The 25645-nt window shown below is 43.6% G+C and overlaps 1 protein-coding gene across 6 annotated transcripts in view; it reads right to left on the bottom strand.

Annotated features, from left to right (window-relative positions):
* Positions 1 to 13816, bottom strand: part of LOC106607387 (dedicator of cytokinesis protein 7) — a 42139-nt gene extending 28323 nt beyond the window's left edge. For all 6 annotated transcript variants that reach the window (XM_014204307.3, XM_045720503.2, XM_045720504.2 and 3 more), the window contains exons 1-8: positions 13635 to 13816; positions 10811 to 10895; positions 10014 to 10189; positions 9590 to 9658; positions 9096 to 9435; positions 3855 to 3940; positions 3583 to 3649; positions 3217 to 3366 (exon numbers count right to left, since the gene is read on the bottom strand). In XM_014204307.3, coding sequence (XP_014059782.3) covers positions 3217 to 3366; positions 3583 to 3649; positions 3855 to 3940; positions 9096 to 9435; positions 9590 to 9658; positions 10014 to 10189; positions 10811 to 10895; positions 13635 to 13684 — 1023 coding nt within the window. In that variant the 5' untranslated portion in view covers positions 13685 to 13816. The remainder of the gene's footprint in view (positions 1 to 3216; positions 3367 to 3582; positions 3650 to 3854; positions 3941 to 9095; positions 9436 to 9589; positions 9659 to 10013; positions 10190 to 10810; positions 10896 to 13634) is intronic.
* Positions 13817 to 25645: the final 11829 nt, after the last annotated feature.

The following is a 25645-nucleotide window of genomic DNA, read 5'->3' as shown; positions in this document are numbered from 1 at the left end:
TTTCTTAATTATACAACGGGTGGGTCTAATCCTGAATGCTGATTGGTTAAAACTGCATTCAAGCAGGTGTCTATTCCACAAGTTGCCACCGGCTAAATCTATGACGTCGAAATACCTTTATACTCTGTTCCATCTGACTGCGCAATCCACTGTATCATCATCAGCCCAGGCAGGGAAGTTATACACTTGATCTCCTATAAAAAGCATCTAGACATTATCTAATTTCTTTTAGACTAACATTTCATTTTCAACAGCAGAGATTCGTATAAACCTTGCTCTCTGTCTCTCCGACATTTGCAACATTGTTTTAATATTTAAAATTAGATCTCCTGCTGTCCCATAGTAATGAACGAGTCGGGACGAGAGACAGGCAGGCAGCGTTTCTATGCCAGTCGAAATCATGAATCAGCTGGCATCAGTTTTATGGATATTTACAAAAAAAATTCAATTGAAAAAAGGTCAAACGAAACGCAGCTAATTTGCAGTCTTTCCAACTTCAGTTTGAAGTGATTGTGTTACTATAGCTGTGTTGTTGGCTAGCTCCTCTGAACAACAGTGTCCTGACGAGTGAGCACATTTCCTATGCCAGGCGAATTTGCGCATCATTAGGTCATTGTTATGGATGTATCTACAATAAATGGTCACTAGAAAACAGCTTAAACAAATGCAGCTACTTTGTTGTTATTCTGGCTGCACATTTTTGACATGACTACAAGTTAGCCGTAGTTGGCTAGCTAGCAAGCAATCAAGCAAGGGATAAGAACGTTGCCAGCCAGTACGGCAATAGAACATTTATAACAAACGACTGGGTCGCATCCAAAGATAGTGCTGTTGATGTTTGTGTGAGTCTGTACGCTGTCGTTTGTATGTGTAGGTTTTGTAAAAAAAAAAAAATTATATATATATATATATATATATATATATATATATATATATATATATATATATATATATATATATATATATATATACTGCTCAAAAAAATAAAGGGAACACTAAAATAACACATCCTAGATCTGAATGAATGAAATAATCTTATTAAATACTTTTTTCTTTACATAGTTGAATGTGCTGACAACAAAATCACACAAAAATAATCAATGGAAATCCAATTTATCAACCCATGGAGGTCTGGATTTGGAGTCACACTCAAAAGTAAAGTGGAAAACCACACTACAGGCTGATCCAACTTTGATGTAATGTCCTTAAAACAAGTCAAAATGAGGCTCAGTAGTGTGTGTGGCCTCCACGTGCCTGTATGACCTCCCTACAACGCCTGGGCATGCTCCTGATGAGGTGCGGATGGTCTCCTGAGGGATCTCCTCCCAGACCTGGACTAAAGCATCCGGCAACTCCTGGACAGTCTGTGGTGTAACGTGGCGTTGGTGGATGGAGCGAGACATGATGTCCCAGATGTGCTCAATTGGATTCAGGTCTGGGGAACGGGCGGGCCAGTCCATAGCATCAATGCCTTCCTCTTGCAGGAACTGCTGACACACTCCAGCCACATGATGTCTAGCATTGTCTTGCATTAGGAGGACCCCAGGGCCAACCGCACCAGCATATTTTCTCACAAGGGGTCTGAGGATCTCATCTCAGTACCTAATGGCAGTCAGGCTACCTCTGGCGAGCACATGGAGGGCTGTGCGGCCCCCCAAAGAAATGCCATCCCACACCATGACTGACCCACCGCCAAACCGGTCATGCTGGAGGATGTTGCAGGCAGCAGAACGTTCTCCATGGCGTCTCCAGACTCTGTCACGTCTGTCACGTGCTCAGTGTGAACCTGCTTTCATCTGTGAAGAGCACAGGGCGCCAGTGGTGAATTTGCCAATCTTGGTGTTCTCTGGCAAATGCCAAACGTCCTGCACGGTGTTGGGCTGTAAGCACAACCCCCACCTGTGGACGTCGGGCCCTCATACCACCCTCATGGAGTCTGTGTCTGACCGTTTGAGCAGACACATGCACATTTGTGGCCTGCTGGAGGTCATTTTGCAGGGCTCTGGCAGTGCTTCTCCTGCTCCTCCTTGCACAAAGGCGGAGGTAGCGGTCCTGCTGCTGGGTTGTTGCCCTCCTACGGCCTCCTCCACGTCTCCTGATGTACTGGCCTGTCTCCTGGTAGCGCCTCCATGCTCTGGACACTACGCTGACAGACACAGCAAACCATCTTGCCACAGCTCGCATTGATGTGCCATCCTGGATGAGCTGCACTACTTGAGCCACTTGTGTGGGTTGTAGACTCTGTCTCATGCTACCACTAGAGTGAAAGCACCGCCAGCATTCAAAAGTGACCAAAACATCAGCCAGGAAGCATAGGAACTGAGAAGTGGTCTGTGGTCCCCACCTGCAGAACCACTCCTTAATTGGGGGTGTCTTGCTAATTGCCTATAATTTCCACCTGTTGTCTATTCCATTTGCACAACAGCATGTGAAATTTATTGTCAATCAGTGTTGCTTCCTAAGTGGACAGTTTGATTTCACAGAAGTGTGATTGACTTGGAGTTACATTGTGTTGTTTAAGTGTTCCCTTTATTTTTTTGAGCAGTGTATGTATGTATGTATATATATATATATATATCATACCCCCAAAAATATTTCACTTGGGAGGCCTGATGTGGCCTGTAAACCATGAGTTTCAGGCCACTGTATTAGGGTAAAACTAGGCCCTCAAAATAAGGCTTATAAAATATGTATTGTCTTGTCTTAAAGAATATAATTTTAATGATAACATATTCACATGGGATCTCACTTAGTGAAGGCTACAGGACTGAAAATGAATGAATGCAACAGCCATGTATCTGTCACTAACAAATACAGTCATGGGTGGTAACTCTACAACTCACACGAAAGGTAAGGCACACTGTGAAATATGCAAATAAGGCTTTACACTAAGCAAAGTGTTAATTTCACACTGAAAAGTGTGGACCCGTATTGACACTGGAAGATTGTTAAATTTAACACTCTCAGTGTTTATTTAACAGTGGAGAATTTGCTGTGTAATTCAGTTCACACCTAAAAAACATTGTGGAAGGTGGATAGAAGATAAAAGACTTTGTATCATTAAAAAAGTTCATATGGACAGGACTAGGGGTTTTCTCCTGAACATGTAACCAGACCAAGAAAAAGTCCTACAGAGAGTCAGTAGTTTGTAATGTAACGTAGAGCCTCCTTGGATTCTCTGTATGCATCCCCCCCTGGTGGCCCTATGCCCAGTACCTTGATGACCAGGAAGATGTCTGCAGAGGGGTACGTGATGGAGAAGATGGCTGAGCGGGCCAGGGTGGAGATGGCTGTGTGGGGTGTGTGGAGACGCAGCAAACCCTTCATCTGATCTGAGTTCAGGTCAAAGTGGAAGTCCTCTGAGATCTGAGAGAGGGAGGGAGATGAGGAAATGCATGTCAAGGGATATTAATTAAGTTTTGACTCAGATTTAAAGCACAAGACCTTTGAGGCATACTGAGAGCTAGAATAATGTAATCAGTCAAAGCATGAGCTCAGAATGACATAAGCATAATATGATGATTCAAAAATAAACATGCTGTATATGTACAGTCTAAACATTTCTAGAAAACTCATGGGTACCTTTTTCTTTTCCTTGACATCATAGAGAGCAAGAGTCCCAAATATTGGCTCAATTTCTATTTCAAATCTGTAGGGTGTACAAAAAGCACAATGTGTGTTTGGATGAGAAGGAAATATGATTGATAAATTCATAAAATGCCAAAATGTATTTACTATTGTGCTAACCTGAATCGTGATTCAGCACTTTACATTAGTGTGAAAAGGTTGTAAGTGAAAGAGTGACCGACAAGGATCATTTTAGGAACGATAAGGACAGACAGATGGTCACTCACTTGAGGGACAGACACTTGACCATGATCCTTTGACCACAGTGTTCTTTGGGGACCTCTGGGACAGAACATCTCTCCACAGCCTCATCCTGTCAGACAACACACATAGCCGTGAGAACATAAACACGACAGCAGCATTTACACAGCCAGACGCCATGGCAACATTGACACAGACACCACACCACACAGACACGCAAATTCGCCTGTGTACACAGACATAACGAAAGAGGGAGAGAGCATGAGAAGGAGAGAGGCAAGTAGGGCTGGGCAGTAAACGGTATACCGGTATTGACACACGGACCGGTTTGGGCGTTTACTTTACCTTCTATAACGGTATTTGAATGTTTTGTTTGTTAAATTTGATACACTGTGTGTAACATCCATTTTTATAGTTTACTCCGCTACTCGAGTCATTTCTCCCCGCTCTCTCCATGCCGCTTTCCACACAGACCTAGCCCCTCCCCCTGTCACTCATGGAGCGCATTTGTTGTTCTTCGACCACAAGACACTTGTGTTCAGTCTGCATTGTCAACGCAGCACATGCAACAAACCCCCAAAAAATCGAATAAAATGTTATTGATCACATACACATGTTTAGCAGATGTTACTGCGGGAGTAGCAAAATGCTTACAAAGACAATATTGATGGCAACGATGTGGTTTTCTATTTGCTTCTTAATATAAATGAACTAGTGTTCCAGAATTACACTGTTAGTTTGTGTTTCTTACATCTGCAAACAGCTCGTTTGTCAATTCTAAGCAAGTTGGGCCTAAATTGTGTTAGTTGCTAATGCTAATCACTAGTTAGCTGGCTAATAAAATGTAGTGAGTCAGAACAAACATAACTAGCTATACAGCCTGATAATACCAGTGATGGTGTATACCTAAATCAGCATGTTGTCTGTGCAACAGTATCTTCTAAATCAAAGAGGAATAAGCGAAGCATGATTAGCTACATGAAGTAGCCAAAGATTATAGGGTCTCCTAAGAAACACTTATCAACACTTTGGTTCCTACTCTGTCACAATAAATCCTCCCTGGCATTTTCATTCAAACAACACCATATTCAAAGTGCCAACTATCATATTCTAACTACAGAATTCAAATAATGATTCTATTTCCATGATTCCAACAGTTCCCGAGTGGCGCAGCGGTCTAAGGCACTGCATCTCAGTGCAAGAGGCGTCACTACAGTCCCTGGTACAAATCCAGGTTGTATCACATCCGGCCGCGATTGGGAGTCCCATAGGGCAGTGCACAATTGGCCCAGGGTCGTCCGGGTTTTGCCCGGGGAAGGCCGTCATTGTAAATAAGAATTTGTTCTTAACTGACTTGCCTAGTTAAAAAAATATATATAAACATTACATTTTTTTTAAAGTTCACACAAGTGCAATTGCAACATTTTGTAAAAATAAGGCATAGATTGTTTGCCCATACCATGCAGCCCTACGTGGTAGTGTGGAAATTATCTGAAATGAGCGAAGGAATTGATGGAAATAAATGTTGGTTGAAGTTGAATAGAACAGTATAAAACAATCAGAATGGAGAAAGACTCATTGAAATCACTTAGAATGTACAGTGCATTAGGAAAGTATCCAGACCCCTTGACTTTTTCCACATTTTGTTACGTTACAGCCCTATTCTAAAATTGATTAAATTCCTCATTAATCTACACACAATCCTCCATAATGACAAAGCAAAATTAGATGTTACTTTTTGTAAATGTATAAACATTTTTTTAAAATATCACACTTACATACAGTTGAAGTCAGAAGTTTACATACACTTAGGTTGGACTCATTAAAACTCGTTTTAAAACCACTCCACAAATTTCTGGTTAAATTTTTTTTTATTGTTTTGGCAAGTCGGTTAGGACATCTACTTTATGGATGACACAAGTCATTTTTCCAACAATTGTTTACAGACAACAGATTATTTCACTTATAATTGACTGTATCACAATTCCAGTGGGTCAGAAGTTTACATACACTAAGTTGACTGTGCCTTTAAACAGCTTGGAAAATTACAGAAAATGATGTCATGGCTTTAGAAGCTTCTGATAGGCTAATTGACATCATTTGAGTCAATTGGAGGTGTTCCTGTAGATTTATTTCAAGGCCTACCTTCAAACTCAGTGCATCTTTACTTGACATCATGGGAAAATCAAAAGGAATCAGACAAGACCTCAGGAAAAAAATGGTAGACTTCCACAAGTCTGGTTCATCCTTGGGAGCAATTTCCAAACGCCTGAAGGTACCACATTCATCTGTACAAACAATAGTACGCAAGTATAAACACCATGGGACCACGCAGCCGTCATACCGCTCAGGAAGGAGACGCGTTCTGTCTCCTAGAGATGAACGTACTTTGGTGCGAAAAGTGCAAATCAATCCCAGAACAACAGCAAAGGACCTTGTGAAAATGCTGGAGGAAACACGTACAAAAGTATCTATATCCACAGTAAAACGAGTCCTATATCGACATTACCTGAAAGGCCGCTCAGTAAGGAAGAAGCCACTGCTCCAAAATCGCCATAAATAAAGCCAGACTACGGTTTGCAACTGCACATGGGGACAAAGATTGTACTTTTTGGAGAAATGTCCTCTGGTCTGATGAAACAAAAATGGAACTGTTTGGCCATAATGACCATTGTTATGTTTGGAGGAAAAAGAGGGAGGCTTGCAAGCCGGAGAACACCATCCCAACTGTGAAGCACGGGGGTGGCAGCATCATGTTGTGGGGGTGCTTTGCTGCAGGAGGGACTGGTGCACTTCACAAAATAGATGGCATAATGAGGCAGGAAAATTATGTGGATATATTGAAGCAACATCACAAGACATCAGTCGGGAAGTTAAAGCTTGGTCGCAAATGGGTCTTCCAAATGGACAATGACCCCAAGCATACTTCCAAAGTTGTGGGAAAATGACATAAGGACAACAAAGTCAAGGTATTGGAGTGGCCATCACAAAGCCCTGACCTCAATCCCATAGAACATTTGTGTGCAGAACTGAAAATGCGTGCACAAGCAAGGAGGCCTACAAACCTGACTCAGTTACACCAGCTCTGTCAGGAGGAATGGGCCAAAATCCACCCAACTTATTGTGGGAAGCTTGTGGGAGGCTACCCGAAATGTTTGACCCAAGTTAAACAATTTTTAAAGGCAATGCTACCAAATACTAATTGAGTGTATGTAAACTTCTGACCCACTGGGAATGTGCTGAAATAAATAATTCTCTCTACTATTATTCTGACACTTCACATTCTTACAATAAAGTGGTGATCCTAACTGACCTAAGACATGGAATTTTTCCTAGGATTAAATGTCAGAAATCTGAAAAATGTAGTTCAAATGTATTTGGCTAAGGTGTATGTAAACTTCCGACTTCAACTGTAAGTATTCAGACCCTTTACTGAGTACTATGTGGAAGCAACTTTACAGCCCGAGTCTTCTTGGGTATGACACTACAAGCTTGGCATACCTGTTTTTGGGGAGTGTCTCCCATTCTTCTCTCCAGATCCGTTCTGTCAGGTTTGATAGGGAGTGTTGCTGCACAGCCATTTTCAGGGCTCTCCAGAGATGTTCGATCGGGTTCAAGTACGGGCTCTGGGTAGGCCACTCAAGGACATTCAAAGACTTGTCCCGAAGCCACTCCTGCATTGTCTTGGCTGTGTGCTTAGGGTCGTTGTCCTGTTGGAAGGTGAACCTTTGCCCCAGTCTGCGGTCCTGAGCAGGTTTTCATCAAGGATCCTTCTGTAATTTGCGCCGTTCATCTTTCCCTCATTCCTGACTAGTCTCCCAGTCCCTGCCGCTGAAAAACATCCCCACAGCATGATGCTGCCACCACCATTGTTCACTGTAGGGATGGTGCCAGGTTTCCTCCAGATGTGACTCTTGGCATTCAGGCCAAAGAGTTCAATCTTGGTTTCATCAGACCAGAGAATATTGTTTATCATGGTCTGAGAGTCTTGTAGGTGCCTTTTAGCAAACTCCAAGCGGCCTGTCATGTGCCTTTTACTGAGGAATGGCTTCCGTCTGGCCACCCTACCATAAAGGCCTGATTGGTAAAGTGCTGCTGAGATGGTTGTCCTTCTGGAAGATTCTGCGATCTCCACAGAGGAACTCTGGAGCTCTGTCAGAAGGACCATGAGGTTCTTGGTCACCTCCCTGACCGAGGCCCTTCTCCCCCGATTGCTCAGTTTGGCTGGGCGGTCAGCTCTAGGAATAGTCTTGGTGGTTCCAAACTTCTTCCATTTAAGAATGATGAAGGCCACTGTGTTCTTGGGGACCTAAAATGCTGCAGAAATTGTTTGGTACCCTTCCCCAGATCCGCGCCTCGACAACCGTGTCTCGGAGCTCTAAGGACAATTCCTTCGACCTCATGGCTTGGCACTGTCAACTGTGGAACCTTATATAGACAGGTGTGTGCCTTTCCAAATCATGTCCAATCAATTGAATTTACCACAGGTGGACTCCAATCAAGTTGTATAAACATCTCAAGGATGATCAATGGAAACAGGATGCACCTGAGCTCAATTTCTAGTCTTATAGCAAAGGGTCTTAATACTTATGTAAATCCTTTTTAAAAAAAATTTTACACACACACACTTGTAAAAAAACAACTGTTTTCTCTTTGTCATTATGGGGTACTGTGTGTAAATTGATGAGGAACATATACACACATATATATATATTTTTTATTTTTATTTTTTTATCCATTTTAGAAAAAGGTTGTAACAACAAAATGTGTAAAAAGTGAAGGGGTCCGAATACTTTCCGAATGAACTGTATGTGTTGCCACCCTAAGGTCAAGCACTACTCAAAACAAATTAAGAACTTTTATTACTCAAAAACATAAAATAACATAAAATACCCTAAAAACATAAATTTTTCAAATACCTTAATATTATATTTTGGCCATATCGCCCAGCCCTAGAGGCAAGATACGCAAACAGATGGTCACATGGCTGAGGAGAAGACCAGTATTGTACATCTATTTCATTGATGTGCTTCAATGTCAATGGCGGAACTGTCTGATTTTTAGCAAAATAATCGATATGTAATTAACTTTGATAAAAAATGTTTTATATATAATTAAGTTTTGATATCGTTTCCGTAGCATTCTATGTTATAGCTATATCATTCTACACAAAGTCGGCTAGCCCTTTAGCAACACATGCTGACAGACAACTGAGCTGAACAGAAGTTAATATTGTATGGATGATAATATTATTATTTTGGACAGACCTCGTCGGGAGGAGGGAAGAGCCCCAGCAGGTCAGAGTGGCGCCCCTGCAGGCGGGCCTCAGCGTTGCGGCGGTCCATGTCCTCTGCAGCCGTGCGCTCCAGCACCGAGGGCAGCAGGGCGTCCGGCGACGAGTTCTTCAGGTCAAAAATACTGGAGGCCCAGCTACCCCGGGGCGTGTCATCCAGAGAGACTGACCGCCGCTTAGCATCATCCTGGTCATCCTGGCGGTCAGTGGCCGCAGCCTCGTCCAGTTCAAAGGTCTGCTTAACCAGCCCTCGCTGCCTCTCCCTCTGGCGCTCAGAGTTGTGGGGGGTGTGGGTTGTACTGTAACGCTGATACCTACAGACATGAAAAAATACATTTTCCTCATCTTTAAATCACAGAGATAATGTACATCATGGGCACCATTGCAATCAAATCAATTGTAAATCAATGTGGATAAAGGAATGGAAAAGAGGGTGGCATATGGGACACATGATAGAGGGACACTCACTTCCTCTGAATGATCAACCAGTCATCTGTGTAGACACCCAAGGCATCTCTCACTCTTGGGTCAATTGTGCTGTGGAAATAAAACACATGAATTATATAGTATGACATAAATATTACAATGGCATAGGAAAGGTACAGGGTGTTCTGCCTGTCCAGTAGCATGATAATGCTGTGTAAAGAAGTCCTAGTTATGTGAGTAAGCATGTGTGTCAGTCTTACCCTCTAGATTCTTTTCTAGGCGGGGGACAAAGGAATTCAACTCAACGTCCAGGCCCCTGTCTCCAAAATTGCCATTTGAAACCCATTGAAGCCAAACTCTTTTAGGCAGGTGGAAACAGAGCTAAGCAAGGGGACATAATGCTAGGGGAAACACTGGTGTGTGTACTGTACATAATGTACACAGTATGTGTGTTAGAGTGACTCACTCCTCCTCGGGCAGAGGGGGCTCCAGTGTAGTACACTCTCTGTCCTGCAGGAGGAGCTCCAGGTCGTCTGGGGGGAACTCCATCAGCTGTCTGAGGGGGCAAGGCTCCGCCCCAGGGGCGTGGCTACTCACATACTCCTCATAGTCCACAGGCTCCACCACCTCTGTCAGCGGCACCTGACAACCAATCAATCAATCAATAACACACAACAATCAATACCCGGGGTGCGTTCAGTTCGCTTGAACGTTTGCGGAACAGTTTGTACTGAACGACACGTTTTCTTGAACAGACCGAGAAAGGTTTGCTCCGTTCGGTGGGTGTGCCTTGAAGCAATGAGTGACATATTTAAAGGGCAGAGGTGCATTTTGAACCTTAACTGGTCGTTCAGTACAGCACCGTTTTTGTTCAATTGAACGTTGTTTTTTTTTTTATGTACTGAACGCAGCCCCGGAGAAGCATTATACTCATACACCTGAACATTCCACCAGGATCACACACGCTACAGGCCACACCGAGATAGTGAGCAAAGAAAAGAGATGGATAATATGAGTGATTAAGCCTACGTCACCTAGTTTTGACACACTCGTATACATAGACACTGGCTCCACTTCAGTGAGAGCACTGCGGAGCTAGCCTTTTTATGCACCAACAGATGACATCCTAAGTGGTTGATGACGTCCTTAAGTAGTTGTTTGTTTCCAAAGCAGTAAATTCAACTCAACCATAGAAATTCCGTCCTCACCTTTGACCAAAGACAAGGTGATATACCTAAAAACATAAAACACACTGCTACTTACAGGTTGGTGTGCTCCTCGTTTCTTGGACAGCTGAGGGGAGCCATACTCTCTGGATACCTGCTTCCTGACCTCTGCAGCCACCGTCCTGACAGAGACAGACGGACAGGAAACGGTAGAGCACAGTAACGCTCAAACAGGGGGAAAAAAACTGTTTTTCATTCACAGCTGTATCTTCAGGAAGCCAAACAAAAACAAGTCTAGACATAATAAATACCAGAACAGAAATCATTCTGTCACTGGATAAAGACGGTTAACTTGAGGAGAACTGATTTGATGCCCAAACTTGCACGCGCTAGCCTCAGATCCGTATGCAAATATGCTCCATAATCTAGATACTCAGCTAAAATCTCTCCAGCGAGGTGCCAAAAATCTAATTGCATCACCATTATCATGCATATGCAAATAAGCCAATTAACATAGGTTAAACAAAACCCTTGCTGCAGATAACCCAGAGTTAAACCTATTACATTTTGCTTACTGCTGCTTTAAACCATTATGAATATGTAGGCTACTCCCAGGCGTAATGCTAGAAGTGTTTTATACATAATTATGTGCCTGCCTTAGATTTCATAATAGCTTTCCAGTTTTGACTTCTTATCAGATGTGAGCAGCCATGTATGCTATCCATTCTCTCCCCACTACCCAGTCCCCAGCAGCTGGTACTAGTAGCAGTGCTGAATGCCAGCAGCTGTTGTGAATGGGAGTCAAGCCGGATCTGTGGGAGAAGAGAGGAGCGGTGGCTGGGCCTAGTACAGAAACCAGGCAGAGAGCCATAACTCTCTCACTACCCCTGGCCTGGGCCTTTATGGACCAATGGGAGGCTTAGAGAGGGGGACACAGTCAAAACTAGGCCCCCAATCCTCTCAGAGACACAGCACGCAGCTGCTCTTCCACAAACTTATAACGGACTGGCCATCTCATACTCTCAGACGATATATCTCACACAGACACAACGCTTCCGAAATTCCCTGGTCACGGTCGCTGTGGTCAAACTATGTCTTCATTCCACACATTAAACGCTACTGCTCTCTGCTTCAAAAGGAGACCCTCAAATGTAATTTATCCCCATGACATACTACACACCCCCACCCCTCAGAAATAACTCTGCTATCCCAAATCACACAACCCTTTCAAGCTGGAACTCTACAACAATCTTCTAACAGAGGTGTCGGTCACAACAATATGTTTGTGATCGTGTTATTCTGCCGTTAAAAATGTGCTACCTTCTCCAATCCCCACTTTAAACAGGATAAAGGAAAAGCTATCGCCTCCAAGGGTAATAGACGGAACACCCCGTCACACCCTTTCCTGCATCCTGAACCGATACAATGGACTAGCTCCCACTGGGGGGAGAGAGAGAGGACTGGCCAATAACAGAGTTGGGGAGAGAGGCGAAACTGTAGCAATGATTGGGCCTAAGTTGTTGAATTCAGCACTGTACTCGGTTACTACTAAGTTAGGCTATAGCCTAGTAGTAGGTTAGCTGATACAATTTGAACTAGTAGGCTGCCAGTCAACATTCAGAGGGAAAAACACCATTCCCCGTTAGCTAGGCTAACTCAATATGACAATCATGTGAGACTGAGAAATATGCGTACACACCATGGTGAGTATAATAAGTCTGGTTGGGCCAGTCTGAAAGTCCTAATAGGAGATACAAGGTATGGGCCTGTTGTGGTGTTGTTGACTGTTTGGCACTGGACTGCTGACATTCCAAGATGTCATTGAGATTTCCTCCCTGCTGGTTTTGATGTGACATGTTCACCTGCATGTTGTGATGCTGATAGACATCTCTTATCAAATATGCAATCTGCTCTCAGGAGCCTCCAAGGGCCACTCACCCATAACATGAAGGAGGTTCTCAGATGATTCTATGAAGGCTGCAAGGTGAACAGCTAGGCTAGTGCTTTTATTCTGAAAGGGTGTGTGTGGACACCTGCTATTAGCATGTACTAGCATGTACTACCATGTACTACCTATACCCACCCACCTTACACCACACAATCAATTGCTTAGCATGCAGTTCCCTAATCAAGGCTTTGATGAACACAAATATGAACTTAACTCAGCAATGGTGGAACTGGGAAATGCATCATGTCATGCAAGGTGATATTACAGCTATAGGTCTGACCTAACACTGTGGATAATAATAAAGATACTGTCCTCGGCTACTTTACTTTCCCATAGGAAAGGGGAACTCCATCTTGCCTACTTCTGTTTTCATTGTGTATCAGAAGTCCATACGAACGAGACGTTTCAGTTCCATCTACAGATCTACCCCCAGGAATAGTTCTACACAGTCTGATTTGAACTAGGAGTGACAGCACAGAGGATCAAGCTGAGTTCATTTGCAGCGCAACAATATTAGTGTAACCCAACCCACGCCTTGTTATCCCACAGGTCGACGGGGAAGCGAATTCAACTGCTGGTATGACTAGATAACTACTAATTATAGTTTTATATCCGTTTTACTTGGGTCTCCTCAAGATAATGTAAAATAAAGTAATTTAGGTAACTAGTAGCCAACATGTTTGATGGCTCGAGTGTCAGCCTACTAGCAAAAGGATAGCTGTGATATAGTTCTATGTGTGTGCAACAAAGTAACAATCGCAAGGTATGAAAAATCGTTTTCTAAACAATGGCAGGGTGAATGATATTTCATTCGAAGCCCATATGCTGAACAATAGACTCCGTCTGTCTCAGTTCCTATTCAGTCTGCGCGGTTTACGATCAGCGACACCCTCAAATCCTGCACTACCCGGTCTGTCCGTCATGTCACGCGAACTAGCTGTCCTACTGAGTACATACAAATTATGAGTCTCACCGATTAATTTTGTGAGCAAACGCCCTCCTCTCGTTGGTTGAAGATGCCATTTCGCGTCCCCATTTAGTGTAGTCTTCGAACTACTCTCTCTCTGTCTCACACTCCTGCACTTCGATACTGTTGTTGTCCCGCTGGAGTTCGCTTCCTTGTACACCACGCTACGGTGCCTATCCCAGTGGTCCTCCTAGTGGTTGGGAGCAGAAATACAAGGTTGTATGGGATCGTCCGCAGTGCATTCAAAATTCTCAACTGACCGGTTTCAGTGACGCTGTCACACGCCCGAGAATGGCCCATATCCCCAACAGTTAGGGTTTCATTACAGTGTGAAAATGTAGGAAGTTTGCTGAACAGCGAGACCTACTTTAGTTCAACATGTATACCAGGTGAAAAACATCATGTCAAAGCCCGTAGGTGTGTCATCTGTTGACAGTTTGGTAGTCCTAGCTACCTGTCAAAACAAAAGCAAAACACTACAGTTAATGCATACATTCATAAATCACACTGCATATATTACAGGCCTATAATACGGATATGGATCTGCAGTAGGCCATTTTTTTGTTACTATGCACCCATTGGTGAATGGGGAAATCTGCAGTGATGCAAATAGGCAGGTGCAACACAGCAGGCAGGTGGCACCTGAACAAGGTCAATATTTTTTAGTTCAAGGAGGTTGAAGAGGATGGTAGGCTATCAAGCAATGCTATCAAGAGAAAAGGTAGGGTTGTGAAGTACTAGGCTCGCCGGCTAGGGATTAAATAGGTTTATAGCCTGTTCAACTGCTAGGCTTTTTTGAGCCAATAGACCTAGGCCTGTGTCAACCAGACATATGACCGTGGTCTGATTACTATTCTCCTCACCCGGCGGTCAACTAATCCAATTGATGAAAAAAATAATCTGCCTTTTACCAGGGAGGGAGCCATTTCATTCGTCATTTGGTTAAGTAGATCTAATCCTGTTAATTCTGTCTGGCATGCGCCTACAAGGTCTATCGAAGAGGATGTGTACTGGCCCTATAATTCAGCGGTGCTACATTGTGGTGTGCTAATTTACACCTTTTAAAGCATTTGTCTACCTCAATCATGTTGTGTGCTTTAGAATACTCTTCACACTACACAAGGATAGTGTGTTCCTATTTTTATAATCATATGCCCATCCCCTCAAACAGTTAGTTCCTCTGGGTGTATCTCTACAGCAGCATCATATGTTTACCTCACATTCATATTCATAACACGCTCAAGTATTTCATGTTTATTCCCTTATCCCCTCTTGGAGGGAGTCTGTGTAATATACTGGATCACATTTCCCACGTCAGCCAGGAGGCAAAATGCAGCCTCTCCCTTCAGCAAGTGTGCTTTACTAGCTGTTGACCAGCAGAGGGAGATGTTCACCATGATTGTGGGGAAAGGGGTAGGGCCCAAGCCTCTTCTCTAAGAAAGGCGGGTCTTCAGAGTCATGATTCTTTCTGATTTCTGAGTTCGTGGTTCATGGTGCTCAACAGAACTAGCTAGTACTGTGGTGACAGACTCTGATTGTAGCGTTATGTTGCACTGTTTCTGATTTTCTTTGTGGCCTTTCAGTATATAGACAACAAACGCTGGTCTTAAGACCAAAAGGAGATGGCCTCCTTTCAAATGGAATCCAATTACTTACAATGAAGCAAATGAAAAGGAGGTACACCAAAGTTCAAAACACAATGTGTCCCTACAGGGTTGTCCCTGATGTCTTATAGCTAGTCCATCTTTCATCTCAAATTGAAATGAGCAGGTAACACTAAATGGGAAATTAATCAATGCATTATTGTATTTACATTTGACGTTTTAGTCATTCAGCAGACACTCTTATCCAGAGCGACTTACAGTTAGTGCATTCATCTTAAGATAGCTAGGAGGGACAACCACATATCACAGTCATAGTAAGTACATGCTTCCTCAAAGTAGCTCTCAGCAAAGTCAGAGCTAGTAAGGTAAGTATTGTTTTATGTATCTCTCTCCCTCTCTTTCTCCATCCTTCTCTCCTTCTCTTATCGACCCTTCTCCACAGGAACCACTTGTCAATTTACTGTAAAACCACTCCCTCCGCTCTGTCTGCCTTCATTCCCCACCCCCATCTCCTCCATCGGTAAAGTAGAACCAAATAGAGCTGCCTGCTGCAACCCTGCCCCCACCCCTCTTCCCTCTGCCCCATGGTCCACCAATTCAGCACCAGGGAAAGCAGCCTGCCTGGCCTGCTGCTGCAGGTACTCAGCTCCCGCTCTGCTCTGTCTGCAAGATGCCAGATGAATAATGGGGTGTATGGAGGTTTATGAAAAATGAGAGACAGAGATAGAGAGAGAGAGGGTTGGGGTGAGGGGGAGGGCTGGTGTGGATAAATTAACCTTGTGTGACAGACAGAGGCTGGGGCTGTAGCAGAGGAAGGGATTTGTGTGCGCATGGAACCAGTCTCTCTCAGAGCAGAGCAGGGTAGCAGGCAGGCTCAGTGCTAACAGCAGGCAGGAGTCTGGGCCAGAGACCATGTTAATGAAGACAAATTAATCTCACTTTCTCTCTCTCCTCTATGTAGGTCCACTGCTTCCACTACAATGCCCACACTAGCCCTTTCTCTACCATGGTTGTCCTGAGAATGAAGAATGAAGAGTATTGCCTTACAAGGCAACATGTGTGTATTAGAGATTGTGAGAGCATAGGTATTGTATTTGTAATGTATTTTCTCAGGTGGTCAAGAGTCACTTAGCCAGACAATGTCGACCACTATGAGTTTCCATCATGACAACCAGACAATGTCGACCACTATGAGCTTCCACCATGACAACCAGACAATGTAGACCACTATGAGCTTCCATCATGACAACCAGACAATGTCGACCACTATGAGCTTCCATCATGACAACCAGACAATGTAGACCACTATGAGCTTCCGTCATGACAACCAGACAATGTCGACCACTATGAGTTTCCATCATGACAACCAGACAATGTCGACCACTATGAGCTTCCATCATGACAACCAGACAATGTAGACCACTATGAGCTTCCATCATGACAACCAGACAATGTCGACCACTATGAGCTTCCGTCATGACAACCAGACAATGTCGACCACTATGAGCTTCCATCATGACAACCAGACAATGTAGACCACTATGAGCTTCCGTCATGACAACCAGACAATGTCGACCACTATGAGCTTCCATCATGACAACCAGACAATGTAGACCACTATGAGCTTCCATCATGACAACCAGACAATGTCGACCACTATGAGCTTCCGTCATGACAACCAGACAATGTCGACCGCTATGAGCTTCCGCATGACAACCGGACAATGTCGACCACTATGAGCTTCCGTCATACAACCAGACAATGTCGACCACTATGAGCTTCCGCATGACAACCAGACAATGTCGACCACTATGAGCTTCCACATGACAACCAGACAATGTAGACCACTATGAGCTTCCGTCATGACAACCAGACAATGTAGACCACTATGAGCTTCCACATGACAACCAGACAATGTAGACCACTATGAGCTTCCGTCATGCACACCAGACAATGTCGACCACTATGAGCTTCCTCATGACAACCAGACAATGTCGACCACTATGAGCTTCCGTCATGACAACCAGACAATGTCGACCACTATGAGCTTCCGTCATGACAACCAGACAATGTCGACCACTATGAGCTTCCGTCATGACAACCAGACAATGTCGACCACTATGAGCTTCCGTCATGACAACCAGACAATGTCGACCACTATGAGCTTCCGTCATGACAACCAGACAATGTAGACCACTATGAGCTTCCATCATGACACCAGACAATGTAGATCATTACATTATCCTTTTCCCAAATGGTAAGTCAGAATACATGATTAATTGGACATTTAATTGGATATTACATAAAGCATCTGGCACACTACAATGCAGCCATCATTACCACCACGCATAGAGACACTGTCCAGACAAATCTATAAATATCACACTGATGTCATATTTGGGAATTAAATGTCAGCATCCAATCAAATCAAAGTTTATTGGTGTTTTAGCAGGTGCTGTGAAATGTTTATGTTACTAGCTCCAACAGTGCAGTAGAATGTCTAGCAAATACTATACAAATACACAATAATCAACAATTTAGTTTAGCGCTCGTATGTTTGGCAGTGACATTGTGGTGCCCTTGCATTGTGTTTGTTCGTATAGCACTGATTAATACTGTCAGTGGACAGTACCTACGCCTGCTCTATTCTTCCCACCTCTCTAGCCTCCTTCTTTTCTCTCCTCCTTAGCCCTCCTCTGTTCATCGAAGGCTTTCAATTCCTAGACCGGCACTATTGTTCGAGTCGCTGCCCCTCCCCCCCAGCCCTTCCATCCCTACTGCATTACCAAAGAACAAAAGAGAGCGTGTCAGACACCACCCACTGGATCTCTTTCACACAACAGCCCCCACCTCACTTCCAGATGGGCTTAGCTTTTTTTCAGGGGTTTCTCGCAACCCCAAGAGTCCTTCAAAATGGATGTCACTTCCCCTCCCCCCCAGAATCCACTCCTCAGCTGCCCGTCATCCACCTGCTCGCCCACCACGCGCCCATGCCCAGAGCACGCCCCATCTCCACCCCCTCCCCTCTACCTCTCCCTATCGGCCTTGGGGGGGGGGGGGGGGGGGGGGTCCCATTAAAATCATTAACCACTTGCTCACTGTGGCCCAGCTCCAGGACATTACTTCAGCAGCCATAAAAAGGCTTTTACCATATTAAGTGCTGAGGGAGAGAAAAGGAAGAACAAACCTCTAGTGTTTTTGCATATGAAAGCCCTCACAATTTAGCAAACCACATGTCGGGGGAGGAAAACAAACATGAGTAAGTTACATGCTAAAAAGAGAGATGATTAGAGGTTTTAATCAATATAGAGATTCTGTATGATTGGCTACATGTATGAAACTAAAGCAAGAAACAACAAATGCAAAGAAATGATACAAAATAAGACAGGCTCATATGTCTATAACAAGTAATAAAGCATTACACCTGTTGACTATAAGTCAAGTGTTACCAAGGATGACATAATGGTATCACCTTCACAAGCGGAACACTGATGATGAAGGAATTACCCATCATGACAATAGCTATAATCAATAACGTTCAAGCTAATGTGCAGTAGTATCTCTTGCTGTCCTCCACTGAGGGGCAGGCAGATGCTTATTTGATTGTGTGGCTCGAAAGGCATCAACACGTTGCATCTTCAGGAGAGTGTTTTCTCGAACCTCTACCCCTGGACTGACCCCTGACCCTCCAGGGAGCTAGAGGAGAGGTGCAGCGCTAGGCCGCATCTGCCACCCCCACCGGACAGCTGTTAGAACTTTAATGGAACTTGTCCTACCATTAAGAGGGAGGGGAAGCAGGGGGGGGGGGGGGGGGGGGGTCGGATAATCACTGCTAAAATCCTTTCAAATCTGGTTAATTACTGTAGAATACAGAAATCTATATCCCCCAGTTGCCAGTACACATCCCTCCACTTCTGTACTCCCACTCAGCAGATTTGGCTAATAGGCAGAGAGCCATTTAACAAAGTAAATCATGATGCTAGCTAAATTATTTCAAAACGCAGTGCACTAGTACTCAGTATACACACAGAGGGTACAGGATACGTCGAACTACCTGGAGCCGTAGCGTAGCCTTCAGTATATGTTGGATGGCGTTGCAGACGTGTATTGGGAAATTGCGGTTGAGGCGTCACACTCGCCAACCTGAGCAGCAGCAGTAGAAGCTCCACTTTCTCCTGCCTTCATTACATGCATGGCTGCTTACATCGCTGTCACACTAACCAAGATTTATGTGGATATCCACAGTTCTACCCTCACTAATGCCTACCACAAGCCAGCCCTGTTGAAGGGTGTTTCATGGTGAAGGACATGCAGATTGTGGTACAGTATAATGCATCCAATGTGTTTACGATTCCCTCGACTGTACCCTCTATAGATTATTTTATCTGACCAGCAAGAAATGACCAAACCTCCATCCCCATTACCACCACCCCCTCCCAGTCCCTAAGGGTTCAAGCACCCAAATCAATGTAAAGAAAAGAGAAGAGGGCTGTGTTCCTCCCCCTACATCTGTCATAGAGAGAGAGGGAGGGGTTGTACTTGTGGGCTGTACAGGGGAACAATATCACACCATCTGTCACAAACCAACTGCTTCATCTCTGATGGGATAAATACACCTCCTAAAAACATCTACCTTTAGATGATTACAGAGCATTAGTTTACTAGGGGCAACGGCTCCCCCAATCCCCTACAGTATACCCAGCAGACACTCTGTCTGCTTCTGCCTAACCACACCCTACCTCTAGTGTATCCATCCACCCAGCAAGCTGCACCTTACACACGCACATAATAGGCTTTTCCATCATCAGAAATCTAGCCATTCTGTGCAAAGGGAACTAATTTAATTTCACAATATTCAATCAGGGAATTGAAATGGTGCTCGACACAAGAAGGAAATATATGGAGAGTGTTTCTAGGAGAGTGCACAGAATGGATGTGAAAGCTTGATGAAAAAGAGAGCACATTGTACTCAGAGGTAATGTTGAAAATGTAAGATGCAATCTGTTCATAACTGAACAGGGCTCTTTCATATTGAAATGGGGCTGCTGCCTCTGCTGCCTCTGATACGGGAGGGTGGGCGGGGCTGGTGGATTCTTCTTGCTTCCTTAGCCGTCGCCTCTTTGTGACATGCCCTTTCACTGTTGACACTGTCCAACTACGCCAAAGCCCTTGTTCAGTACAGAGCACTGAATGACCCTCCTAAACTATATTGGTACAAACATGTATGTCACTGATGATTAGCCTATGATGGGCTAAAGGAGATCCTAGTAAACAACAACAACATCATCAACAAATCACTGCACACTGCTTCTCAACCGAACAAGACAACAGATACCCCAGTAATTTCACTATGGGGCTGGCTAACATAATGGGTCTGTATGGAGAGAACTCAGCTAAACCCCATATCCCCTATGGGCCATAACCTCTCTCTCTCACTCTCTCGCAGTAGCATGTAGCTAGAGCTGCAATCTCAGTCATTCATATTTAATTCCAGTGGAGTTTCCGGCCAGACTAATGTGCTATTGATTTCAAGTCTCGTATTACTGGAGCTGGGAGATTGGCGTGGGAGAGAGGGATGGAGAGGGACTGATGAGAGAGGGTGAGGAGAAGGAAAAGGTGGAAGATGGAGAGGAGGAAGAGAATGCCGTGGGGGTGCTGTTGAGGAGCACGGACATCGAGAATCAGGATCGTATGTCTTCTCAGACTGACTGTGGTGTCTATTTTGGAGTTCTATTTCACTCTCTCATGAAATAAGATTTTAGACCAAAGACTTCCATTAGAAACAGTGGAGGGAGAACATTTGAGACAGTGAAAACAAAAGCGTTTTCAAAGATTAGACTTTTTTTAACGGCCTAATGCAATTGTTTTTATATCGATATCAAATCATTTCTGGTTAACAATTAAGTACCTTACTGTAATAGATTTCCATTAAAATTGGCATATATGGGGAGGATGCAGTGGGGAGGGGGGAACTGAAAACTAGCTATCATTAACAGAGAGGTTTGGAACTCTCTTTGTTATTTACTGCATGGTGATGTCACCATGGAAAGCCCAAACTCCCCGCCCATGCAAACCTGCTGTTTAGAAGGTCCTGTGTAGATTGTATTTTCAACCAGCAACTATCAGGAAATAACATTGACCTTTTTCACACTTTTAAAGTGTTAGTTTCATCAGCTGTTGTACAATATCATATAAAACAGAATTCTGACCGCACTGGGCCTTTAAAGTCAGAACTGTTACACAATATGAATAACAATGAGCTGAAGAAACACCCACACTCTTGCGTTATTGCATTTAGTTTAGCGTCTTAGTGATGGTGTTTGTATGTGACAGATAGACAGAGGAAAAGAGAGTGGGAAAGGGAGAAGAAGAAAAGAGAGACATTCTCTAAGAGCTGGGTGTATTTAAGGTTTTCTCCCTGGATACCAACGCAGACGGGTCGAGATGAAAGATTAATAAACATCTATATTTAACGAGGTTTAGAGTAAAACATGTTCCTTACCAGAAAGGGTGGTTGCACTCACACCCACCCACTCCCACCTCCTCTAACGCCACACACACGCACACACGCACACGCACACGCACACACACACACACACACACACACACACACACACACAAATACACACACACAAATACACAATGCACTATGACTTTTTGAACATATAATGGGTTGCACATTCACAATTAATGTAGACTGCATACACTCTTACGCATGACAAAATATAATGCACTTACATGTTATGCACCTGTGGCCCACATTAACACAGAAGAATACACTACATTAACACTCCGGCTTGTAATCAAATACACACACACACACACACTCATCCAGAAGCTTGGAAAGCAGAATATAATCAATAAGTAAAAAGATGACAAGAGGCATCTAAGTTCAGAGTCTTCCTCCCACCAGCCAGTCTACTCTAATAATAGCCCAGAGACAACACATTGAGAAAGATAGAGGGATAGAACTAGCCGGAGAGAGAGAGAGAGAGAGAGAGAGCGATGAAGAAAGGGAGAGAGAGAGCCCAAGAGAAATGCCAAATAATACATGCGGGGGTTGAATTAAGCCAATAGCCATTATCAACAAATGTCATTTCAAAGAGGGGCTGATTTAATTGTGGATCCATTCCTAAAAGCAGTAGCCCCCTCAGCCCTGTACCATGAAACCCTGCATCGCCCAGAGCTCACCCCAGTAGAGAGACCACTATTAACCTGAGGCTGTCTGCTCCATCACTACCCATCCCCCAAACACACACACACACACACACACACACACACACACACACAGGCATGCGCAAAACACCCACAAAACAGACTCATACATGCATCCATTAATACATACTACGGAGTCATAAGGCAACCAAGGGTTGATAATTGAATCAAACGGGAGAGAAATAACCTGTCAGCCATTAAAGATGTAAATAACAACCTTAATGCAACGTGACCTTCATGTATGATGTAATGGAATCTTCATGTAATGAAGCGGTAATGTGCATTGTGATATATTGTGATGTAATACTAGTACAGGAAGTGAGCACATTATGAACTTAATGCATAATTGATTCAGACTTCTGGTTGTTCTGTCATTAATGTCATTGCCATTATCATGTGAAACTGAACACATTCGCAGTCCAGATTCCATTATTCTGTTAAAACAAAGAACTGGGATGTTTCTCAGTTAGGAGAACACCGCTAAAAGCTATTGACATTTATAAACGCCAAAACAATCACCAGTTTATATTAAAAAACAAACATTTGATATCCTCATGTAGGCATTTTGCACAGCACCTTTGTCATTTGTAATTGTTGTTATTTATGATAATTTTCTCATTTGCAACTAGCAACAGTTATCATTAATGTGTTGATGCACTGTAGTGCCTGTTCTTGCAGTTCCATTTATGGTTGATAGGAGTGTGATGTGGATACCGAATTAGAATGGTAATTGTTTAATCACAAGTACATATTTTCAATGAATCTTAACACTGGCTTTTCTAATCCTCATATCATTTGGGGCCCAGCACTTGAATGTGAATATTCTGTTGAGTGCTTCACTCATTGGACATACCTGACATGACAAGAGAAGTGTCTGACTGATTCAATTAATAGGAGTGCCATGAAATGACCCATCTAAAAAGTTAATGGCTGAACTAGCCTTCAGGTTTTCTATGAAATTGATGCAAAAAGAAACAGTATAGTCAATGGCAATCTCATTTTAGTATACACTGTCTGCATGGTATTGTATCTCGTACGAATGCAGAAAAACTACAGCATTCTATTTTCACCACCTAAGAGAGAAATTGATATATATCACATGAATATTGTATTTCAGAATCTGTGAACTTTACATACATATTAATAAGCTGCTCAAAATGTATACATTTCTCCCAGTGCCACCAAATATGCATTCTATACGGTTTCTGCAGACATCAAATCAGCACATTAAGCCAGCTATATGAGTTAGAACAATAGAATGCCTGAGGGCTCCTTCAGAATCCCAACCCATGCAACAGGATTCCTAATCACCTCTCCTGGTGAGAAGGGCCCCTAGAAATAAGAAAAGAATCAGGAGAACAACAAAAGGTTTTCAAGCTAAAAGCAATGCTTGATCCTTTAATTCATAGAGATGTACAATAGGTGCTTGAGGTGCCCTCTCCTCCTACCCACAGGGAGGATTCAGCTGCAGCCTGCCCTGCTGCCAGCCAGGGCCTTCTAATGAGGGACCGCAATTAAGCCTGTTTATTCACACTAAGTGTGAACTGCAAATGCCAGGGGCTGCAGTCAGTTAAAAGACCTGGGCGCCTTTGTGTCACAAGAGCCGCTTTTATTCAGGAAACAAAGCAGAAAATACAACACACAAGCACCTAATGACAAAATCTGCCTCTCTAGCAGACACTCACATACAGTGCATAGGCTACACACACACACACACACACACACACACACACACACACACACACACACACACACACACACACACACACACACACACACACACACACACACAATTTCTCTCACACACACACAAACACGTACAGTACATACTGAATAGAGTCAGTGCTTGACAGAACAGTGAACAGTGGGGGCGGGGTTAAGACAGACTGACAGCGGGGCCCATCTCTATCCTCTTATTAACGCTTAACGAGTGCTTTCCTCATGCAATATTCATCTCCGCTAATATCATCCAAGCTCTGAGCTGAGCTGGCTACTTATGTAAGGCAATTATGTAAAATATCAGACAGGGCCCACATTCACAAACTGACTGGGCTGGGGGAGAGAGCTGCAGGACAAGGACGGAGAGAGGAAGAGAGGTACAGGAAGAGAGAGAGAGAGAGAGAGGGTGGGATGGAGGGAGGGAGTGGAACAAACAGAGAGAGAGGGAGAGGCAAAAGAGCAGGAAGCTACGATACAATTATGTGGTGAATTAACATCTATTTCAACTCAGTGGAGCAGCTAAGATCAGCCTAGAGCTGCCAGCTTTACACTAGTTCTGTTGTGTTCAGGCCAGGACCTGTAACCTACAAATACTATGGCCTATAACTGCTGACAACACTGTTTACATTACATTCACTTCAGTATCTAGGCTAAATGTATATAGGCATAGAAAACGTACATTACACATCTATAAGCACATTGTAAACATCCGGACATACTGTAGCAACATAAGGCATTATCACTCACACTTGCGCGCGCACACACACACACACGCCATACTGTCCACCTCTTATACAACCATGTTCGTTTTATGTATGCAAATGTGAGAATATTGAAACACACATAGTGATACAAATGGATAGATATCCTGATACGGGCATCACTACTGTCCTCCACGGCAGAAATAGCATCCACACACTAAATGCAAATGCCTGCTACCTGCACAGTCAATGCCAATAATCATCCCATCCCCCTCCTGCTTCCCCCATCGTTTCTTCAAGGCAGCGACATCTAAGGACACATCAAGGTCAGTCTGGGAGAGGAAGGCAGGAAAACACACCATTGTTGTGGGAGAGTCACATCGTGCAACACCATGCACACACACACACACTCTAACGTCATACACAAACACTAAACACGTAAGTAGTCATTTTACATATACAAAAATACAATCACACATCAAATCAAATTGTATTTGTCACGTGCGCCTAATACAACAGGTGTAGAACTTACAGTGAAATGCTTACTTACAAGCCCTTAACCAACAATGCAGTTTTAAGAAAAATAAGTGTTAAGTAAAAAATAGATGAGTTAAAAATGTAAAATAAAAGTTACAAATAATGAAACAGCAGCAGTAAAATAACAATAGTGAGGCTATGTACAGTTGGTACCGGCACAGAGTGAATGTGCAGAGGCACCGGTTAGTCGAGGAAATTGAGGTAATATGTATATGTAGGTAGAGTGACTATTAAAGTGACT

The sequence above is a fragment of the Salmo salar genome, chromosome 06, assembly GCF_965601325.2.
Source record: "Salmo salar chromosome 06, fSalSal1, whole genome shotgun sequence".
NCBI lineage: Eukaryota > Metazoa > Chordata > Actinopteri > Salmoniformes > Salmonidae > Salmo > Salmo salar.
Note: the sequence above shows the minus strand (reverse complement) of the source record. Positions and strands in the feature narration are given on the sequence as shown.